Source organism: Ruditapes philippinarum, unplaced genomic scaffold (genome assembly GCF_026571515.1).
Source record: "Ruditapes philippinarum isolate M1 unplaced genomic scaffold, ASM2657151v2 ctg4091_1_1_1_1, whole genome shotgun sequence".
Classification (NCBI taxonomy): Eukaryota; Metazoa; Mollusca; class Bivalvia; order Venerida; family Veneridae; genus Ruditapes; species Ruditapes philippinarum.
Genome location: NW_026862049.1, coordinates 86,983 through 111,661, shown reverse-complemented (window position 1 = coordinate 111,661; position 24,679 = coordinate 86,983). Strand labels below are relative to the sequence as shown.

General features: G+C 31.9%; 1 protein-coding gene across 1 annotated transcript in view; it reads left to right on the top strand.

Annotated features, from left to right (window-relative positions):
- Positions 1 to 1,026: 1,026 nt before the first annotated feature.
- The window catches only part of LOC132717776 (uncharacterized), a 36,655-nt gene continuing 13,002 nt past the window's right edge, over positions 1,027 to 24,679 (top strand). Inside the window, exons 1-6 of the mRNA XM_060701335.1 lie at positions 1,027 to 1,178; positions 8,584 to 10,095; positions 11,158 to 11,222; positions 11,715 to 11,774; positions 18,870 to 18,998; positions 21,010 to 21,194. Coding sequence (XP_060557318.1) covers positions 8,605 to 10,095; positions 11,158 to 11,222; positions 11,715 to 11,774; positions 18,870 to 18,998; positions 21,010 to 21,194 — 1,930 coding nt within the window. The 5' untranslated portion in view covers positions 1,027 to 1,178; positions 8,584 to 8,604. The remainder of the gene's footprint in view (positions 1,179 to 8,583; positions 10,096 to 11,157; positions 11,223 to 11,714; positions 11,775 to 18,869; positions 18,999 to 21,009; positions 21,195 to 24,679) is intronic.

The window sequence follows — 24,679 nt, the reverse complement described above, 5'->3', positions numbered from 1 at the left end:
CCCGTATCGCGATGCCTAGAATCCCTGGCGCAGCACACCTTGGATAATGCCACACTGGTAATAAACACTGAACTTGATTATTCTGCCAAAAAAATACTGTACCGAAACAGACAGTAAAATGTCACTGATAGAACATCATCACATAACCTTTCTCTGACAGAAGACAATGATAAAGTACATACAAGTCCCATTTTAGATAAAATACATTTGATAAAAAAGGAATAATCTTTATGCATTTAAAGCTGCACGCCTCCAGAAGACCTAAACTATTTTAAGAAAATAAAACTTGAGTAAAAAGTACAATGTACTGAGATTTTAAGAAAAGTAAAAAGATTCAAGATAAAAGTAATAATTTCTATGTTATGAGCAATTTATGACCAATTTTGCAGTATTTTCTCCAATATTTCTACTGCGTTACTAACTCAGTAATGGCTAATTTTTGCATATTTTATCCTCTTTTTGGTCATTTACATGGGCTGTTTATGCTGTTTGCAATGTAAAAATATTTTCTTTGTTGACTTCACAATATATTTTCCTTTTTTAAAACATTTTTGAAATGTTCATGAAAATAAACATGAATCTGGAGGCGTGCTGCTTTAAATATCAATATCCATTATCTTTATCCACATATAGATTAGTTAAAACATGGTAGACAAATATCAAGATATAGACATTCTAGGACTAAAAGAAACTTTTCTTTTTGCTGTTTTTTCTGATTCGGAGATATGTTTAAAAACACAACTGTTTCGACTAGATAGGATATCAAATAGTGGTGGAGTTAGGTTATATGTTAAGTCTACAATACCATGTGAATTAAGACCTGACTTAGAATTGGAAGATGTTGAGTCTTTATGGTTGACAAGCAGAAACCATTAGCTTAAGGCCACCTTAATCATTGGCAAATATAAAATTCTAATTACCTCCCTTTGGAACTTACAACAGTAATAAATCTTCATTTGTGCATCATATTAATTATATTAAACCATAAAGAAATTGAGTTACAGGATCTTTAATTGTGATAGGATGAACAGGAAAGAGGTGCTTCATTCAAGTTAGGATTATGTTTCATGTCTCAAGTGCGAATAATATAAGTCTTCCTTATACCATTATACAACAATTATATTTGGACGCTGAACTGTGTACACATATGTTGGCGACATTATGTATACTGATCCAAGGTAACTTATGTAATAATGGACATTTAAAGAAAATAACACCGTCCGTCTTGTAATTGTACGTACTTTAACTTGGATTTATTTTCAACTACGTAAAATTGTATGACATTATTTATTATATAGCAAGATGTTTTGAATTCAGTGCTGATATTTGAAGGTAAACTTTATACTGACATGATGGTTTATGGTAAACAATTATGTTTGTGTGGCTGATAACTTTTGTGATTATTTTGTAACATTCTTATTTCATAAAGCATTGAGTTTCATTTATAAATTGAATAGATTGAGAGTGAACAACAACGATTTAAGAAAAATAATGACAATTATAAAGCATTTCGATAGAGTATAAACATATTTTGTACAATAATGCTTTTAAATTTTGAGTATCAATTTGTGACAGAATATCAAAATTCATTTGTTATTACTAACACATTCTTAGTTTTTAAAAGATTTTTTTTCAAATATTTAGCTAGATACAGCTAATTTCATAAATAGATTTATGTTGATGGAATGAATATTTTCATTTAACTTACACATAAAAACTCTGTAATAAATAAATTATCGTTTAATAAACATATTTTTATTTCTTTTGGTAACATAGCATGGGTATATAGAAACAAAATGTTATTCGTCCTCTAAATCCATGGTTCTACAACATATACAATATATTAAACTACGTGCAATCCTTTTGCCCTTACCTGCCTGTCTGGACTCTTGGTGTGTGCGTGTGTGCATATATCTTTATTCTTGTGATGTAAAATATAAAAGGTAATATACTAAGATAGTGCGCGTTTTAATATAATTCTTTACATTTTTATAACATGTAAAACAGAACTATTTGCTACGGACGAGTGACACGTTTGTATATAATCATTGAAAATTCCTTGTTTAAATAGTCTTCTGTCATATGGTGTTCAAAAAAGAATTCAGATAAACCATATTTATCAAGCGTTTCTTTAGCATTTGACACCCAGTTATTTTTTACATTTAAAATAGTCACATTAACCTAATTCATATATTTAACGTTAAATTATATTTAAGTATTTATTAATTTGCACCAACAATTATTATATATACAATGGATAACGGTCGAGTGAACCGTATATATTGAAATTTCTTTTAATATTTGAAATCTTTACAAGCGGATGCGTTCAATATCTTTTGATTTGCTATAATCACATATTTCAGATAAATACGATATAATCGAGCCTACATAAGAATCAAATACTTGTCATTATAATCCTTGTCTTCATCTATGGTGGCTTATAGCGTCCATTTTAAAGCCGCGAGAAATTTTACCGTCAGATTATTAAATGTCGCGGGCAACTTTTAAATCCGCGAGATGTTATGTCGAAATTGTATAAAATATGGCGGCTTATAGAAATTCTTAAGTTTTTCTGTTACACTTCTGTCATAAAAAGTCGAGTTTTACATTTTCTGTCTACACAATAGAATAAGCCACGCAAACATACGCTTCAGGTAGCCGATTGCGGCCATTATAATCCGCGATATTTTATTATGATGCATACCTTGTAAAACATCGACTTTGAGCATTCAGCCTCCCCTTTTGTACCTGGAAATGTCTTTGCGAAAAAAGTCGCGGGTAAAAAGTCGCGAATTTCTTACAAAAGTCGCAGGTAAAAAATCCGCAACTTTTTATCCGCGACTTTTTATGGAAAAGTCGTTGTTGAGGAACAAAAAGTCGCGGCCTTTTAATTTCTCCCCTCAACTTCTTGTAGAATTACTTCAAAAATTGTCGCGGATTTCTTTCTGTTCCTCGATTTATTATAGATAAACGAGGGATAAAATGTAGAGTCACACCATGGACGCTACCGGCCACCGAAGTCAAAATATTACTTGCTGTATCAAACAACTGTTATCAAATATCGAGGTTTATACGTTCCCCACGACATTTTGTACGATTTCGGCAAACACTCTGGCGGATTTGTAAGTTGTCCGCGACATTTTTTAAAAAAAGAGATCAAATTTCTCGCGGGTTTGAAATGGCCACAACCGGCCCCCATACACCTCCTCTTCCTTTTGTGACAGGTCTATATTTAAAAAAAAAGAAAATCCATTTAAAAAAATTGTACATTCAACTTTAGCACGTATTTTTAAGAGGGAAAACAGAGTTTCGAGGAGTTTCCTTATTGTTTATGTTTTTTATCTAGGGCTAATCACATTTTTACTTTAATTCTTTTGATTTGAGTTTGATTTTTAGTTACTTGACACGTATTATAATTATAAATCTATGCTCACTTACTACTCTCCCCTTTACTACAAATAACATGAAACACTAACATATATTTCGCCTGGTAGCTTAGAATGTGTAAAATAATTATGTACTGCTAATATTTGTGCACATTTTATGTAATCATTAAAATACATGCAATCATTTCTTATTTAAAAATTTGACTTAGACTTTATAGAAAATGAATTTCTAATAACCTCCCTTTATTTACATGAAATGTTAAATTCGGTAATATCTTTGTAAATAATGCTTTTTGGAACTTACAATATTGATAAATCTTAATTTAAGCATCATATTTATGATATAAAACCATAAAAAATGTGTTATTTGACTCTAAATCCCAATGTCGATAAGAATACGAGTCTGTTTCTAGGCAACTTTTTCATAAAGATGATCGATGTTTTTTTTCTGCATCACGGTATAATAATTGAGTAGTTACATCGAACTTACTTAGGTTTTTATTGGCAGAAAATGATCATTACCTTACCTGAGCACAACTTGCTCAAGGTGAGCTTTTGTGATCACAATATTCCCGGCGTCCATTGCCAGCAGTGCGTCCGTCGTCAACTTATTAATATAAACGACTTCTTTCAGAAACCATTGGACCAATTTTGATGAAATTCCCTAAGATATTTTCAGCATGAAGTTCTACTAAAATTGTTCAAATGCTTCTGCTCTATTGAAAATCTGGGTCAGAAGGGCTAAAAATAGATTTGTATAATGAAATCTTTAAAAATCTTGTAGCCAATGGGTCAAAATTATCCTCACAACGGGGGTCATTGATTTTAATTATGTACATACAGTAAAAAACTTAAAAATCTACTCCTCTGTAAGTAAGGTCTAGAGCTTAGATATATTGTGCGGATGTTTAAAAATTTGCCAGTTTATGTTAAATGTTGAAGTCTGCTTAAGTCGCTAGAATGCGTGGACGGTTACTGGCATTTTACAGTACCGTCCATAAATAGGTTCAATCAAATCGAGCCTGCAACATTTACAATTTTGTCGTTTTGATTGTTCTTTAGGGATTCAGTTTTTCTTCATTCTCTGTTTTGATAAAAGCAAGAGGTTAGATATTTGGTATGAAACATTGTGTAGTGGACCTAGATCAAATTTATTCAAATTATAGCCGTTTGGTTAAAATTGGCCTTGCCCCAAAGGGTCATTGATTTTCCTTATTTGTGAACAGTTAAAATTTGAAAATCATTTTCTCTGTTTTGACAAAGGCTAGAGGTTCAAGAATGTCCAAAATATATCCCTGGTGTCAAAAGTGACCTCGACCCGGGGTCATTGATTTTCGTTATTTACATATAGTAAAATCTTTAAAAAATCTTCTCTGTTTTGACAAAGGCATGAAGTTAGATATTTGGCATGAAACATTTTGCAGTAGACCTCTACCGGGATTGTTCAAATTATAGCCCTTGGGTCAAAATTGGCCTCGCCCGTCATTGCTTTTCATATACATATAGTAAAAACTTAAAAAAAAATCTTTCTTTTCTGAAAGTGCCAGGCCTAGAGCTTAGTTATTTTGTGTGTAGCATCATCTAATGAAAATTATAGCCCTTGGGTCAAAATTGGCCCCGCCCGCTGGGTCATTGATTTTCTTTATGAACATATAGTAACAATTTAACATATCTTTTTCTCTAAAAGTGCAAGGCCTAAAGCTTAGATAGTTTTGTGTGTAGCATCATCTAATTAAACTCTACAAAATTGTCAAAATTAAAGTCCTGGGGTCAAAATCTGCCCCGCCGCGTTGGTCATCGATTTTCTTTATGTCAAAATGAGTCAAAAAGGTTGTTTAGATACCTGTAGTTTCTAGGTAATGTTTGAATTTGAGTTATATGGCATCAAATCTAGATCACATGACCCTAATTATGGAAAAAATTATATTCTAGAGGCATTATTTTCATCCAAAATATCTTGAAATTTGTCAGAAACATTATTTTGATGATTTCTAGCTTAGCTTTAATAATGACTCATCCATGGTCAAAATTTAGTTCACACAGAGAAAACATGGAAACACTTTGTTATCACCTTAGAGGTTACAATTTAGCCCGCATATCCTTGAAATTGGTCAGAAAGGTTGTAGAAAATTGGCGTAGCTTGATTATTTGATATGACGGCCTTCAATGCAGTTAGTGTTCTTGATAGCCGGAGAAAATGCAATTGCCAGCCTTTTTTACTTTTTAGCCCCAAAGGGCGAATGATAGTAATCGCACTGTTTGTCCTTCTTTCCGTCCATACTTCCGCACTACCAAATAGGGTTAGAGGATCATCTAACTGTTAACAGAACAAAAGAGAACAAGAAACAATAGAGGAAGGGTCCAATGGCCCTATATTTAACAAAGGAAACAACAAAAGAAATGGCCCTATATCCCAATGCGATCGCACGTCCGTCCGCCCATCCGTCCGATAATATTGTCAGCACTTCTTTTCCAAAACCGCTGGAGGGAATTTCAGAGAAACCTCATGCATAGTTGTGTTTAGTATCTTGATTTCCCGCTTGAATTTTTTGCACAGTTATGGCCCCTTAATGGTCATTTTGTTTTAGTAAAATAAGCTATTCAGCGTTTCATCTCCAAAACCTAAACGGGGAAGGGGGGGGGGGGGGTTGAGAATTTCAGTGAAACTTTTCAGGATTGTTCGTCACCATGCCTTGTTTTGCATAGTATCTTGATTTTCCGCTTAATTATTTTGGCACAGTTATGGCCCCCTAATGATCGTTGTTTTAATAAAATAAGCTTGTCTGAGCTTCATCTCCAAAACTGCTTGGAGAATTTTAGGGAAACTTCACAGGATTGTTTGTCATAATGTCTAGTTTGCATAGTATCTTTATTAACCACTTGTATTTTTTCACAGTTCGGATCTTATGTCAAAGCTTCCTTTAGGGGGCAGCAGTTACTTTTCAGTGTTCTTGTTTAACATGGTAAAGTTACCTCTGGGACATAGAGCAGAATGTTTTGAGAGTACCGGAGGATGAATAAGATCAGTCTATGCAATGGGTATTTGACCCAGTCGTCCATTTAAGGTTGTTCTAACCACTTGATATTTTCAACTGTTCATTTGAACGAAAACAATCTTCTGGATCATTTTGTGAAATACTTAGTTGGACGCGCTAAACGTACATTATCTTGTCATGTGCACAAGAAACAAACAGATCTTTCAATTGAATTGTGTTGTAAATACAAGAGCACAAGCTATGTTTTAGATATGCCCTCCTTACGAAGAAGTTGGGAAAACTTGCCTTGCATATGTCTGTCGGATGGTCGGTCCGTCGATCGCTACTTTGACATAACCATTTCGGATCAATAAATAAGAATGTCTGCACTTGTTTAGAGATTAGTCATGGCCAGTAGATGAACCCTTTATTTTGAGGTCAGTAAGTCAAAGGTAAAGATCACTTTGGCCTTTTTTATCAAAACGGTTTTCGAACAAAGACGGAATTGTTGCCTATTCTTGAGATAGAAGGTTAACGATCGCAAGAAGGTTTGGTTTATAATGTATGTCATTCAGGTTGTTCTTTCGATATACGGGTCGTTCTTTTAAGAGTTATCTTCATACGCCGTCTGCTCTTGCTAATATGGTGATTGTTGTTATTTTACTTTAGGAAATACAGTCGACTCCACTATAACGAACTCGCTTATAACGAATTATCGTTAATAGCGAACTAAATCTGAAATCCCCGGCCGATTCCTTCTTTATTTTATATTAAATCACATCGCTTAATACGTACTCGCTTATAACGAATTTTCGACTATAACGAACCATTTTATCAAGCCCCAAATGACGGAAAACATCTAAATTTCCTCGGTTATAACAAACTGTTATACTTGAAATATCGGGATGCGCTCGATTAGGATCAGTACATGAATAACGCTACTCGATAATTAAACACTCAAATGATTGCACAGCTTAGTTATGGCTTCAGTGAATAAAGATTTTGATAAAATGTTCTCACAACATAATTTCCTACTTGTTACGGAAAATTTGTATTTCACACCCTCAGTTGATTGCTGTAAATATCCGATAATTGCCAAAAAATCGATTGTTTTTGTGTTTGCAATATTAACCAAACGATAATAAACAAAGAAAACAAATGGTAAGAACTTTATTGACAATTAATACATGAATATATACATGTATCATGTACATAAAATAATGCTCAATAAAATGCCCCGCATTAAATAACCGCTGCAGTAAAATACCGGTTACACCGGTAACCAGTGAATAGTATGGCTTTTTCACGGCAAATTTCCCCCATCCAAACAAGTCAGCATGTTGCTGCTACTTCGCTTGTAGCGAACTTCGGATATAACGAACGATATTTTAATGCCCCATTGAGTTCGTTATAACCGGAGTCGACTGTATTCGAAAATTGATTAAACATTTTTCATTCAGGTCAAGTTGTTGACAAAACAATATAAGGCGTTAGTCTCGACTTTTGCAAAAAATATCATCTAATTTAAAATGAAAGTATTCAATTCTGATACAAGAAAATCTTCAACTACAAAACTATTCAACTTCAAATAAAATAAACTCGATTTTATCAAAATACCTAGAATTTTAAATCCAAAGGGATAAAATTAAAAATAAAACTAACAAATAAAGGTTGTACTTACAATTCAATGGAAAAAATAATATTTTTTTACATAAAGAGCTTTGATTAACGTAAAAAGACTTGTGAGAAAAAGACATGTGTGAACAAAATGTGTTTATTTTTAACTAAACTTTTGAAAATTTTCTATTAACTTACCATGTTTTCTTAAATTTTACATAGGCTTGCAAAGAGTCATAAGTAAAATGCATGTTAATAATACCTTACTTTTATAATCTCGCCTGAAATTATGCATGGAGAGGCACAGTGTGTATTTCTCAAACAGCGAAGCAGGAATATGGCCAATATTTGTACTCCTAAGGTAGATTCTTTCCAAAGTTCTGGAATATCATATTTAACATCATATACATTTATGTTTTAATTTTGTAATTATAAAACCTGTAGACAGTAGAATTTCTTAACAATATGACATGATAAAAACAACTTTTCATATGTTTTTAGCTAACCTGTCACAAAGTCACATGGTGAGCTTTTGTGATCGCATGGCCCGCTTGTTTTTTTAATGCAAATGAAAAATGCCATCAATGATCTATGATTTTTTGCAGAATATTTTCAAATCACAAATCATGTCGACAAGTGTAGACAGATCCAAACCAGTAATTCCACCAAAGCCTAAAGAAATATTAAACAAGGCTACAAAGTTAATAAAAGGAAACTCTTTGATGAAACAAAATGTCGACAGTAATGTCCTGAAAAAACGTCCAAAAGTTCCTCCAAAACCAGTATTGAAATGTACATTGGACAAAACGACTGCCGTCACTGACTCAAAATGTTTACACTCACCAGCAAAAGATGGAAGTGTTAAGAAACAACGCCCATCAGTGCCACCAAAACCAACACTTAAGCCTAAAACTGATAGTAAAAATGATGAAGCAAACTTCGCCAATTTACAGGAAGATGCTAAGGAACACGAACGTGTACCAAGACCTTCAAAACAGGTGCTTGGACCAATTGTGTCAGAAAAGAATAATATCAAAGATTGCATTCCTTTACAACACGATTTAATTAATGACAATGATTATAAAAGTCAGGATGCGCAAGTGCAAACTGCCTATCAAATAATCACCCCAAACAATGAACATAAGCAAAATGGGTATTTATCACATAATGAAAAGGAAATTCATGCTAAGTTCGGTCTCTCACAAAATGCATCATTCCAAAAACAAAATACAACAGAAAGAACGTTATTTCATAACGTAACTGGAAATCTTATGGAAGGAGATTGCAACGCAAATCAGACACACGAAACGCAAATTTTAACGTCGACCAGTGATTTTAGTATTAACAGTTTTTCAAATCTGAACACAAATAATGATAAAACCGATAAAGGTGATAAGACTGAGAAAAGAAAAGAAGCTATAAGCGATCATGTAGACATTCTTTTAAATGTAAATCCCTCGTGTTCAAAAGAACTAAGTGCTGATTCACAACAAAAGAAAACGTGTTCTCATGGGTATGAAGGTTCACTTATTTTGCCTCCTTCTCCTTTAAATGTGAAGGGAATTGAATCTTTTGAAGACGCACGTATAAGAAATATCGATGAAAGTAGCAGTAAAGATAACGAAGAACTTATTAACAAAATGGTAACCAAAGACTACGTCAATATCATCCAAACACACGATGATGCACGATCTGAGATCGGGATTAGGGATATCACTGATGAAGAAGTGTTTAAACAAGCCATTAAAACTGAAAATAATTCTAAAGCTGTCCACGATGATATTCGCATTTCAAGTCGATCAGAAGATGAAAATGTTAATGAGACATTTTTGCCTGAGGACACATCAAATGAAAAACTTTCAGAAACATATGCAGCTCGTAAAAAAACTGATAAAGAGTATTTTGTCCCATTTTTATTACGACCAAGTATTACACAAAATGAAGAAAAGATACTAGATATTAAAGATTTACAGCCAACAGATACAAAACAAAGTGCTGATGAGACGTCGTTGATCGCTCCACCAAGACCCCCACGACCACCACCTGAAAAGGTTTACTATGTGGCAGAACGTGATGTCATTCCGATTCCACCCAGTACATATTTAAATTTGCATCGTGTATGTTTCATTTCATTTGTTTCAATTCTTTTATTGATATCGGCTCAATTTGCTTTTATACAAATACAAGAGCAAAAACATTTTATAAATTTAAACAAACAAAGTCATAATGATGAATGACATGTAGTTTCTTAGAGGACAACAAAATCATAAGATTATATTATAAGATACTATAAGCTATCAATTAAATAAGAATTATGTTTATAATGATAAACTATAAAAAAATGATATAGGGTAATGTGTAGATCTTGGTATACAAAAAATATATATTTATTATGATAATGGATATTTGTTTAGTTCAGTGTAAGGTCGAAATATATTTCACCTTGTGAACACCAAAATCTGGAAACAAAGTGATCCATTTATCACAACAAAATTACATGAAAATTGCAGACTCGGTTAGATTGAGTCTGTACATGAGGGATAATGAATAAGTGACACATCCCTCACGCCGCCCCCTAGCACCGGCTTGATTGGTAATCAGTTCTCAACACTTAATAGTGCATGTATCAATGATCTCATGCTTGTATCAATGAGTGGCTGCGGCACTCGTGAAATATACCATTTGGTGCTTATTCGGTGAAATATATTCCGATCTTACACTGAACTAAACAAATATCCTCTAAAATATATAGGTAAAGGTCTTTTTATTACAGTTTCATCCCTACTGAAAGGGCCAGCCATTTCTGACTTATGAGACACCTTTTGCTTGGTTACCATGTAACCCATAGTAAATTTTATTTGAGATGACCAAATTTGTATTTGTGTGTTATTGGCTTTAACGATGTGTGATTTCTAATCAAAGCAATGCTAACAGCATGTAAAGGTATAGCCAATGGATAAAATAATATCAAGCATAAAAACTGTTAATACAGACAGGACTGCAAAAGACATGTCAACGATACCGATATTTCCTATTTCTTATATTTTACTAGAACGCGGGTAACATTCTCTAATTTGATAATTGTTCTATGGTTAAAGTAAAAAATGCTGTTTATGATGCATCAAGGTTGTTTTGTATTTCATAAAACCGATAAAATGTAAATATCAATATATCCACAGGGTGAAATCTGCGAAATTTTAGACGACACCAACAAGGAATTTTGGGTTGCGAGAAAATTGGATGGGTAGGCATTTATTCACATTCTTGTACTTTTAAGCAATTTAGTTTTTAAAATCGAGAACAACAATACAAATGATGTGTTCATATGTCGGAAAAAAAGATTGGCATAATTTGTTTTTCTCCTGGCAGTCTGTTCGTCTGTATCTTTTGTACCGATTGAAAGAAGATGAGATTTCTTGACAGATATATTAACCTTGATCACATCTATCTTTTTGAGGAAAACTACAATGCCCCGATCGTATATATTTGGAATGTCGCATTTACTAGTTGACCTCAAGAAACGTTTTATTAATCTTTCAATAGGGTCAAAATTGTTCCCATCCTGGGACCATTTAGTATAATACGGGTAATTAAGATTAAGTTTTTTTCATATGGGACTTTTATAGAAATGTTGTTTTTGATAACTCAAACAAACTTTTTATTCGGGCGAATATCGACCTGCCTAATTAATATTATTGTCGGAGATAATATTTAGCCTTTATATTTTTTATTGAAGAAAAATAGGTCGAATAATTTCGAGATTTGTCAGCATTAAACCGGAGCTTGACATGAACCCGTGAGTATAAAATTTCCTTATTATTTATTTTTACACATTATTCCTTTTTTTACAAATCTGAGTAACTCTTCACTGCAAATCTAACAGGTTTGTACGATGAAGAAAAATGCCATTCATATAAAGTATATTTGTTGATAACATTTGAAACATTTTTCAATATTGTATCCACGTGAGTAATATGCAGAATATGTTGCAAATGTGTATCCCCGATATGGGTGAGTTGGCGGGGGTTACATAAAAAGAACTCGTACCGTTTATGTTTAGAACGAACCAGAAATTGACAATGTCAGTAATATTCTATCTACATGTATAAGTAATATTTATGTGTAACAAAGGTGAACTCATTTGGCTTAGACATTGTTGTTAAAAGAGTCTTTTCGGCTGCAAGCCATCTGTTTTGGAAAAGTTGTTCCGGTTAGGTGGTTTCCTGCTTACATTTGTTAGTGCATGATTGAACGGGAAACCAGCTGCAATCGTGCCAATCGCAACTTTTCGGCCCTTTCCGTCACTCTTCGGATTAATGATAATAGCCGATGTAGTTCCGATTGCAATCGTGACAATTCGGGCGATTCCGTCAAACTGCGGAATCAGACGTAGGATTTCTATTTTACTTGATTTATCGGTTTAAACCGTAATAAATTATAAACGAAATTGTTCCGTTTCAATTCTTTTTCAAGACGCAAAAGTAAGTTTCTTTTATAATTGTTTTTGTCTGTATTAGTTTTATACAATAGAGAATTGTTACTGTAGTAGTATTCCGTCTCCAAAAGGTGGTCCTGCTTACCAAATCACACAGAATATTAGTGCATGATCGAGTTATATTTAGATCTACTGAACGCAATTCAACGTCTTGGTGAGGTAATCTAAAAATAGCCCATGCATATCATTAACCTTACCACGTGCTGATCTACAGATAGCGAATCGTATCTGTGATCGTGTAACATAGTTGATACATGCTTATTAATTGGTACCATGTAACGAAGTATTTAAGTGCATTTACTTGTCTATAAAGCTGCTATAAAAGAAATTAGCAACTGCCAAAACGAATGATTTCTCTGCGAAAAAAGTGGAAATGAAATGTGCACACTTGTTTCCCTTCAGTATGATAGATAGATCTCCACGTTAGTATTTTTACGATTGATTATTTTCTTTATTATTTTTATACAATAGAGAATAGATTTCAAATCGTTTTGACAAAAAATATTCGTTTTTACAAAAAAAACTAAATAAACCCTTTATGATATACAAATACCGTAATTAAAAAAATGTGATAATAAATTGAAACAAAAAAAAAGCAAAACAATTTTAACGGGTTGGGATGAAGGCACAACTGAGCAAGCCTTTCCTTTTATAAGGAAACTTTATTTTATCCTAATTTGTTCCAAACTTGTGTAACTATTAAAATGTTTTTCTTTTTTTTTTTTTTTATTAAATTTTCTTTATTATCCAGTTCGTACAAACAATACATTTCATACATTATACAAATTTACAAACATATTACAAATTGTTTAATTGCAAGAATAAACAATGGTTACATCAGGAAAAAACTTTAGTAAAGACTAAGTAGATTTAAACTGATTTAACATGATTGTAAAAAAGGAAAAGTAATCTAGAGCATGATATATGTAATTTAATTATTTATAGTTATGCTTTCATTAATAAAAAAAGAAGCGTTTCATAGTAAGCGTGTAAATAATATTTAATTAACTCCAGCCAGTCGCATATGTTTATGATGTGAATATGCTCCATTTGTTGTTATGGACATCGACCTTATTTTTCATTTCAGCAATGAGTCTTTTCTAAACTAAGTTTTATATCTAAGATAATTTTAAAATTCACTGAAGTTTGGTATGGTTTTCTGGTATTTATTTTTAAATATAAAATATTTACCTAAGAGTAAATATAGTTAATGCAGTTTGATTTCATATTATTTTGAATATTCACATTACACAAACTGACAGTTTCGTATGATACCAAAGTTGTGTCTGTAGAATATTTTGATTGTAAAAAAATCCTGATTTGACACCAAAAATGGTTGAATATTTGAGCATTCCCAATATAGATGTACATAAGATTCTGGTGCCGAATTGCAAAAAATCGCATAACATTGACTCCACCATATTATATTTAAAGAGTTTTTCATTCTTTGGCAAAATACGCATAAGATATTTATACTGAAAACTTCGAAGTTTGGTATCAATCGTTATGTTTATGATTTGATGAATATATTTTTCCATTCAAAGTTGCCTGACAGTTCAGCTTCCCATTTGTTTTTCTTGATGATTGTTTGTTGTTGTTTTTCTTTTTGAATAAGCATAGTATAAATAAATCGGCAGGTTTTAATTTGAGGTTTTAATTTATCAATTAAGTAGTTATTAGCTTTGTATTGTATCCCTTCAGATTTTAGTTTTATTTTCCATTCTTTTGGTATGCATTTTATGAGTTGATGATAGTTTAAAAAGTTTGATTGGGCTATGCCATAAAGGTTTTGGATTTCGTTAAAGCTATAAAATTGTTTTTTCCTATAATCGTATATATGTTCGATGAAGATTACGCCTTTTTCTATCCATTCACAGAAAACAAATGGTTTGTTATTTAGTTTTATATTCGTGTTTGTTCCATATAATTTCTTTACCAACATCAGTTATTTCTTTATTAAAGTTTGCATACGACCAAGCACTGAGTACGTCTTTTAAAAATGTAGATCTAATATCTAAATTTTCAATATCTTTTATGTTTAGATTACATTTAAATATGAATTGTTTTCCATATCTATTTAACATATTTTCATATACTTTAACCCATTTGAATGTTGCTGCAATTTAATGCGTTTAACCCAGGAGCATTTTAAGGAATATATAAAACTTTCAATGTCTAACATTTTAAGCCCCCCATGTTGGTAATCTTGAATAATCTTATCTCTTGATATTTTGTCTGGTTTGTTGTCCCATAGAAAGTTAAACATGAGCTTTTTTATTTTATGTATGATTTCTTGGTCTGGGTTATGTAAAACTGTGAGAGGATAAATAAGTTTTGGCATTGCAAAAGTTTTAAGAACGGTTATTTTTCCAAAAAGACTTAGTTTCCATCGTTTCCATTTATGCAAACATTGATCGAACTCTTTCAGTTTAGGTGTTAAATTAGTATGAAGCATTTCGTCTATGTTATTAGTGAAAGTTATACCGAGCGTGCTAGCTTTTTCAGATGTCCATTTAAAATTATTGTCATTGCAGAAATTGATATGAGTATTTCTTAAACTTCCAAGTTTTAAAACAGTACATTTATCTTTATTCAATTTAAGGCCTGATATATTTGAAATTTTTTTTAGTATTGAAATAAGTGTTAGAAACGATCTTTTTTCTCCATCAGTTATAAAACATGCATCATCGGCAAAAAGTGTTTGTTTTAGTTCAATGTTTCCTATCTTAATGCCTTTAATATCTTCATTTTTGGTAACTTCATTTGAGAGTAATTCTATACAAATAATAAATAGCTAAGGAGATAAAGGGCACCCTTGTCGCACGTCTTTTTCTATTTTAAAGAAACTGGATAGATGACCATTATTATGTATACACGATTTAGCATCTTTATAAAAAAGGCCAACCCAATTTATAATATGTTGAGGAAATTTAAATTTCAATAAGCATTTTTTCATAAAGTTATGGTCAAGACTATCAAAAGCTTTATTAAAATCAGAAAAAAATATTAACCCTTTTTCATTTAAATTATTAATATAGTCAATTGTCTCTTGTAAAATTCTAACATTTTCCCCAATATATCTACCTTTGATAAAGCCTGTTTGCTCTGGACTGATAATATTTGGAAGTTGGGTTTTTATTTTATTTGCAATTGCTTTTGTCACAATTTTGTAACCTACATTTAGTAAAGAGATCGGACGCCAATTATTTATTGATAACGTGTCTTTGTCTTTCTTTGGAAGAAGAGTAATAATACTTTGTTTTTGAAGTTCCGTAAGATTTCAGTTATCATAAGAGTAGTTTAGAGAATTAATAAGATATTGTTTTAGATCATTCCAAAATATTTTGTAAAAATCAGCAGTTATACCGTCACTTCCAGGACTCTTGTTATTTTTCATGTCTTTAAGAGCAATTCCGCATTCGTATTCTGTAAGATGACCATTTTCTACATATTCATTATTTTGTTCTAAAGTATTTATTTCATTTGCGAAAAAGATAGAATCTTCGCAATCTTCTATTTGTAAGTCTTTTTTATATAAACGTTCATAAAAATCTTTAATCTTAGTCAAAATTTTTGTTTTGATTCGTTTCAATGTTATTTCTATTATCTTTTAGTTGGCTAATTATTTTTTGTTCAGCATTTTTCTTTTCAAGGTTTTGCAAAATATTTTGTGTTTTTCTCTGACCCTTCCACCCATTCAGCTTTGCTTCTTAGCAGGATACCTTTAATTCTTTTGTCAATAAGATCATTAAGTTTTGCTTTTTTCAGATTTAAGATTTTCTATTAAAATATTATTACTTGTATTTAACTCAATTTCTTTTTCCAGATCCCTAATTTTAGAATTAATTTCATGCTCATTTCTAAGATCATTTTTTCTTTTTAATGCTAGCATATTTGATAGTTTCATCTCTAATTCTGCCCTTAATTATTTCCCATAATACGTTTGGATTGGCTTGGTCATTAAATGACACTATTTCTTGTATTGATGATTTTATTTTATTTTGATAATCAGTGTCTAAAAGTAACGAATTGTTAAGTTTAAAGTATCCTGGGCCCTTTTTACATTGAATAAACTTTAGATGCATAATCACAATAGAATGATCTGATTTATAACCAGTTTTTATTTGGAAGTCTGTTACTGAATTGAGAGCACAAGTGGAAAAAAGAAAATAGTCGAGTCTGCAGAAAATTGGTGGGTTATTATGAGAGTGCCAAGTAAAAAGTTTTCGTTCTGGATTAAGTAGTCTAAAAACATCACAAAGATCAAATGTATCAATTAGTTCATTAACCTTTTTAGAAGTTCGTTTATTTGTATCACTTTTACCGTTTAGTTTGTCTAAAGAATGATTAATAACAGTATTAAAATCACCGCCAACTAGTAGTATTTCGTCACTAAATTTATCAAGATTGGTTTCTAATATATTGAAAAAATTGATATCGTCGTTATTTGGAGCATAAACGTTGAATATATTTATCACCTTTTCCTCGATTTCTAGTTTAATTCGTTGCATTCTGCCCACAATAATTTCTTGATATTCTAAAATTTTACAATTACAAGACATATTAATAAAGATACCGACGCCTAAACTGTCTGTACTATTTCCGCTTAAGAAAGATTTTTCATTCCACTTTGCCGACCAATTTTCTGTATCATCAGTGTTTGAGTTATAATGAATTTCTTGCAATAACGCTATTGAAATTTTTTGTTGGTTAAGCCAACACAGAACACGGTCACGTTTGTTTGTCGATGCTAAACCTTTTACATTAAAAGTACATATTTCAATTGAAGACATATTATATTGACTAAAGATTCATTTGTAAGTTTGTGTTTACCGACTGGAGTCTATAATGTTCATTTTTTAATGATTTTATCATCAACATTTTATATATCATGCTTAGATGTATAGACAGCAGATAGAAATACATAAGTAAAGAGATTATATTGAAATACCGTTTATTCTTTTACATGAATGGCAAAAAGTATTAAACTATTAAAATGTTGGCACACATTCTGATTAATAGTTACAAAGGTTATCTGCTGACGATATGGGTTCGTAAATTCAATTTTGGCACTCAACTTATTACTAACGCTCATAGGGTTTTTCATTTACCCTCGTGAGATACACTTAGGTCATCATTTTTTATGATAAGTTTGCTACATTCAGTACATTATATAGAGGATATTGAATGAGTTTAATAATAACTTTATTGAACGAGTTGAATAAAATTGTTTTATTCAACGAGTTTGATAATTTTAGAATTGAATCTTCACGAATATAATATTATATTTATCACATATATAAAATAAGAACAGTTTACTGTTAAAATGAGTATTTTTTCAATGACGCGCCCATAGTGTAACGCTAACATTAGCGCGCTTTAACGCTATGTTTCTATATAGCGCAAATGACGTCACTCCTAACTGTTATTACAATAGAATTATATCGTTTTTATTACATAACTTTATTACACTACTACGCCGCGGTTTATGTGAAAAAAATATTTACATATAAAAAGGGATTTCATACCGTTAAGGGGCAAGTCGTTGTTTCTATGAGCAAGGAACTTTATACTCTCTGCTTTGTACTGGTTTGTGTCAGGAACGGATTCGAAAGTGTTTCAATAAGATTATAGGAACTAAGTATATTTAGTGTTCATCCTGCTGTTCTATAAAATTGAAAAATTTGACGGGGGCATTTTGCGACAAAAAGAAATGTTTTTTAATTTTTGCAGAACACTACAGAAATACTAACATAAAATTTGTGTCAAGCTTTTTTGGCCTTATAATCACTCCCTTTATTACGTCACTATGCGGTTCTGTGAAGTACAATGAAAAATAGAAGTCGACTATGAACGGCATTCGATATAGTATCGACTTCTGTCCTTCAATGAAAATTAACGCACAGAATTTTTAAGAAATACAGCGTTTTCATTGGATGACAAAAAAGTTGGACACTAAAATTAATTCGCATAAACTAAACGACGTTGATAATGCATTCATATTAATTCTGTAGCTCCTGCAAATGATGATCCTATCATTGTTTCTGTTGTTGTTACACTTGTCTACGGAATATAAGGCTGCGTTTGTATCATAATAAAAAACACCCATTTTCTATGTTCATCGTAATTTTATGTTTGAATTATTCATATATATTACGTACTTGTAAAGTCACAAGTCAGAAGACCATACCTTTTAGTTACTAATTAATTCATACTATAACACCTCCGGTAGAAATGTAGATGTATTTAAAGGTAATTTTCACCGCTCAAGGTAAAACATTGATATTTCTTCTAATATTTAAGATTCTTAAAAGAACTTAGTAAATTATATTTTCTCTGTCAGTAATTCAAGGAATTATCAGTCTTTAAATATAACAATATGTATTTTATTTACAGTTGGTTTTATAAGGATGTTACATCACAGCATTGTGAATACATTCTCAGAGAGGTTGGAGTAGATGGATGCTTTATTGTACAAGAAGCAGATTTTTCACCTTACGTGTTGATGTTATTCTGCGAAGATCGGTAGCTATTCCATGATTAATTCTTTTATCTAAACGTCGTATTTAAGCAGAATACCTCCAGAGAATAACATTGTACTAATATTTGAAAATATTTCTCCAAAATACATATAAAAATTGAATGAAATCAAAATGGTGCTTTGAAGTGTCAACATTTTTTCAACATTTTTGCTTTAAAAACACTTTCCACCATCGAGATTCAACTTCATTTTCAAAACTACGTAATTCGTAAATATAATATATATATAATATTGCATGATTAACTCGAGATCCGTGATCCGGGACACAAAGGACGGATCCGTGATTGTATCAAATATAAAGGGAAACGAACATCAACTGCAACAGTTTTGATTTTTATCGTTTGTGTGGCGCTTTAAGTTAAATTAAAGTAGTTACATCATATATATCGATTTAAACTTAAGAAATAACATCGGCCTGAGAGGTGTATATCGGCTATTTAACACCGGTTTGGAGTTTTGATGAGTAGGAATTGACCACGAAGGCCGTAGGCCTGAGTGGTTAATTTTTTTGCATCAAAACGACAAAACCGGTGTTAAATAGCCGATATACACCTCTCAGGCCGATGTATTTCGATTCTATCACGATAAATTAAGGAAGATCGCTAATGTTATTTTTTCAAGCGGAAATAACTTCCGATGCCGATTTTCGTATAACGCTGCTCGATTTTCGCACCCTACTGTTGCAAAGATATAGAAATTATTAAACAAAATAAACAATTAGAAAAAAAAAACGTTCTTTTATCAAGTTTTCAACAATTAAAACATACGTCGTATTGTGTTTTCATCAGTGCCCCATTTATCATTCTTGTATGTATGAAATAACGTTAGCCTGTTTATGAATGAGTTGTTTACTTACGATGACGTCATTACGCTGCTTACGGATTGGCGCCGTTTTGTCAAAATATTTATTAACTGATATGGATCAAATATGTGGCGTTAGTGTATGTGAGATATTATTTCGGTATTGTATGAAAAGAAAACATTTTAAGAACTGAAAATATAAATAAAAATGCTTTTTATTGTTGCTTTAAAGGCTTTTTAAACTATATAACTCTAGGGTGAAAACATTAAAGCCGCATATACAAGTAGTCCCTAACCAGTGTTTATTGGCAGTTAAACACCGGTTTTTTCCTTCTTTGTCTATAGTGACAAAATCACGTGGAGTGATAGAATTCAACCTGAAAAATGACTAGAGGTAAAGCTACACCCTACAGCTTACATTATTTTAGAAGACGATCCAGGATCACGTCCAACCATTGTTATGGCACCTGATCGTGCTGATGAAAATATATTTTCATTTTATATGGGCTTCTGCTAAAGTAACTTTTGCAAAGAAAAATACGTTTTACTGACGAATTTTTGTCAACTTTCTTTCTTATTTTATTAAACAACATTAGACTTGAATTGAACTTAAAATTTTAATTTCGTTTTTCATTAAATACCATCAAGAATGGTGTTGGTTCCTTTGATTGCATACATGTACTTGTTAATATATTTTGCAAGCAGGTTTGATTAATGAAAATACAGCAATATTTGTATTAATACATTGATTAAACTTGTGGAAAATGTACAAGCACAATGGACTGTTCAGAACTATACAAATTCATCTTTTTAGTTAACACATTTCATTGATCGATGATGATCTTTTATAATAGTATTGATAGTTGCTCTATAATGTTTTGCTCTATATTTTATTATATGTTAAGCTCAGACGGCAAAATCAGAATAGTACATGCATGTTTCATTACTTAAAAACAACAGTTCAGTTAAAAAATAACATTGCTGTATTCTTACAGATATTGATTTTACAGAAATTTATTTTATAGATTGTAACTATGGTATAAATGTACCTTAAAATAGTGTTTAAGACGTTGAATCATGCGATTCAAGGATTTCAAAAACAAATATTTGTACACACGCTATGATCAGTTTAATCTTTAAAAGGAATTCTTAACATCCCTGAAACATGTTTTTTTCCTTCTATTTATTCTCTAGCACTGGTGGCCAAGTGTATCGGTACCCTATCAACCTGAAAAATAAATACTTTTTTTTGAATCCACAAACACTGTTTGTGTCAATTCCTGATCTCATACGCTACCATTATAAACGATCCGGCTGTTTACGTACATTTTTGAAGTGTTCACCACCTTTGAAGTATAAGGAAACCCAGGAATTTTCTCGTAAGTACATGCTTATTCTTTCACTTTTTTTGCAATTAAATACTAGTACTTGTGATGTAGATACGAGGGCATTTTTTTGCCATGCATCATCATATTCCTCATAACTTTAAATCATTGTCATACATGTTTTTATTGAAAAAAATTCTTGTTACGAAAACTAGTAACAAATTAAACCATAATTTCATCCGGTAACGAGTGTAACGTGACCAATTTTTAGTATGAGGGCGGGGCCACATATAATCACATACTCATGCCGCTTTTGAGACTCGGTGTTAAAAGGCCGTGTATATATTCTGCTAATGAACAGCTTGACTTTAAATGCATTCCTAAGCTTTTTGTCAAGATTGCTGTCCTGTGTAATGTGTCGATCGTACAAATTGACGAAAATGGAAGCAACCGTCCTGCAAAAAGTTCATCGTGACTTCGGAACATTTAATATTGTTAAAATGAAAAACCTCGACTTTCAGGTAGAAATGGAATCTGACACGGTAGTCGGAATTTGCGACTGAGCATTTGCAGAAAACGGTAAATCAGATTTATTCCCAGTACCAATGTAGACATTGACACATTTATTCTTGGAAAAGATATTCTAAATATATGGTCAAAGAGACTGTTTGATATGAAAAAAATAAAACAACTTCTTCAGCATTCTGAAATTAAGGAATTCAAAATATTTCTCCTGCTGAACTCTCGACCATTCTTTCAAGGTATTGTTTTTTACTGTGACGCAAACTACAAAACTTTAATGGCTGAAATGAAAATGTGACTTTTATCGCTGCAGGACGCATGCTGTTTGAGAGACAGGGATAATGTGGCGATTGTTCCTTTCGCCCTGGATTTAAAATGATATTTACTGGTTTTACACATATATTGCCGTTAATTGTAAACAAATATGTAATTTTGTGTTTGAAGAAATAATTTAATCTTTTATAAAAAAAATGATTAATAAATAAAGAATAGATTTAATTTAACAAATTATTTATAAAATATTATTTGATAACATAAACATATTTTTGCCATTTGTAAAATATCAAGGCAATCTGTCCTCAAAATCATTTGAATTCGGTGCCATTCATACCAACATTTTGATCCAATATATGATATATATGCTTGATGTCATCAATGTTTGTAAGCGATCATTAAATATAACTATTTTATTGGGTATAAATAAAGCTCAAAGCTGCGGACAGTCTCTGCCCAGTAGCAAGTGATAACGTCTGAGAAGAAATTAATTAAAACTCCAGATTTATTGCTTGGATTCTTGCACTATTTACGAAGTTTATCAATAACATCACTTTAAATTGCGGCAAGCGATACGTGTGTAAGATAGACTAAAACACAGCGCAGACCAATGTTATTTTAATTATTTCAGACAAAAACAAGGGAGTATACTAACGCTATTTCAAAGCTACTGCCGAATATCGTATTTGGCTTTTCTTACCCCCAGCCTTCTTGATATATTGTTAAATTTAATGAAATAAAGAGAGGAACATGTTTTCCATGTCTATCACACGTATCTGTGTTTGAAATCACGAATTGACCCTTTTTACACGGAATTAGTCTGCAGCGTGCACTGTCACAGGGTATTTTTGCAATATTTATTCTAAATAATTAATGTTCATATTTAGAATAGCAGGTGATTCCAGTCAATCTTACACATTTTACGGATCGGGACCTGTGTATTGGAATTTTATTGAATTCATTTCAACCTCCGACTTTGCAATTTAAGTTGCCAACCATATTGACCATAGGACGTTGTGCGCATTGTGTTTCTTTGAGTTTTTCCTCCGATCCTTTGGGTGGGCTTTGTTTTTTAATACCGAGTCGTTTACACGCGTGACCGCTTCCGACAAGGATATGATTCCTATGATCGTGTTTTACGTAACCATCTCTTATGCCTCCTAAATTTTGATACTATTTCTCTACGTCCGGTATATAAGGCACCCAATTTTGCTGCTTAAGACCGTAGACTTCTATTGGTCCCATTTTGTGTTTTGAAATGATATGTTTCATCGTCTTTCATATGTTGTTTTATTCCTTATCCGATTTCTGATGTTCACTTAATTCATCAATTCTTAAACGTCTTTTATAAGTTTAATCGCTTGTTGAATAGACATTGTAATACTCAGGTCGTGTTGATGTTTTAATTCTTTTGCTGATTGGACACATTGTTGCTGAGTAGGGTCCTCCTGCAAATTGGTTCTCCAGAAATTCATCCATATTCATTAGATGTCTTAGCATAATTTCTTGACAGTTAACCTAAGAAATGTCACACCGTAACGATATTTTTCCTTAGTACTCGATTTATGGTCTTCTACCAATAACCGTAAGATCTATGTGTCGCTTGTTCAAATAGTTTCTTATTCACTTAAATACTATAAAATCAAACCAACAATAAATTACGTAATGGCATTAATCATCCAAAATGGCCGGCGTGCATGCGCAGTAAGTGACGCTTAATCATCCCATATACTACTCATATAGTATAACGCTTACATTTAGCTCGTCTTAACCGAGTCTACATTTTTCATATTATTTTGTTGTGATTAATGCTTTTAAAGGATCACAAATTATCCAGTTTTTACACTATATCTTTTTATAGCGCAAAAGACGTTATGTCAAAAAATATGGACGGCCGTTCAATACAATATTTTACGTAGTGATTATAGCGCATACAATAATAACTATGTCTACTTCTATTTTTTGTATTACTTTGAAGTCATTTAACTGAAAACAAATTTGAAATATTCAAAGAAGACACAACCTACTTAATTTAATATATTGTGAAACAACAATGTTAAGGTCATAATAGTTATCAGACATTGGGTTCGGGTCGAAAATCTTCTTACAGACCAGTTTCATATTTAACAAGAAATGTCGAACGACACATATGCCCCCCTTTCTAGCCCTTGACTCAAATTATTGGTAATATTGTTAGAGAAACTTGCAATAAATGGGTACATTGAAGTATTCAATAATGGAAAAAAGAAAAATAATGAAGACTTTGCGATGAATACTTTTCAAGATAATGAGACATTTAATGCCCCTATGACCTTGACCTTTGACCTAGTGGCCACAAAATAAATAGGGGTCACTTACTAGTTATGACCAATCAATATTAGCAATATGAAGACTTTGTGATGAATAGTTTTCAAGATAATAAGTGGAAACTATTCTAAAATTTAAGGCCCCTGTGATCTAGTGACCCCAAAAGCAATACGGATCGTCTGTTGGTTATGACCAATCACTGTGTGAAATATGAAGACTTTGTTTATTTATCTTCCAAGATAACGAGTTGAAATCCTATACCATTCAAGGACCTTGTGATCTTGACCTTTGACCTGGAGACCCCGAAATCAAAAGGGGTCATCTACTAGATATGACCAATCAATATGTGAAATATGAAGACTTTATGAGAAATAGTAACCAAGAAAATAAGCGGAAATCATATTTACATTCAAGGCCTCCGTGACCTTGACCTTTGG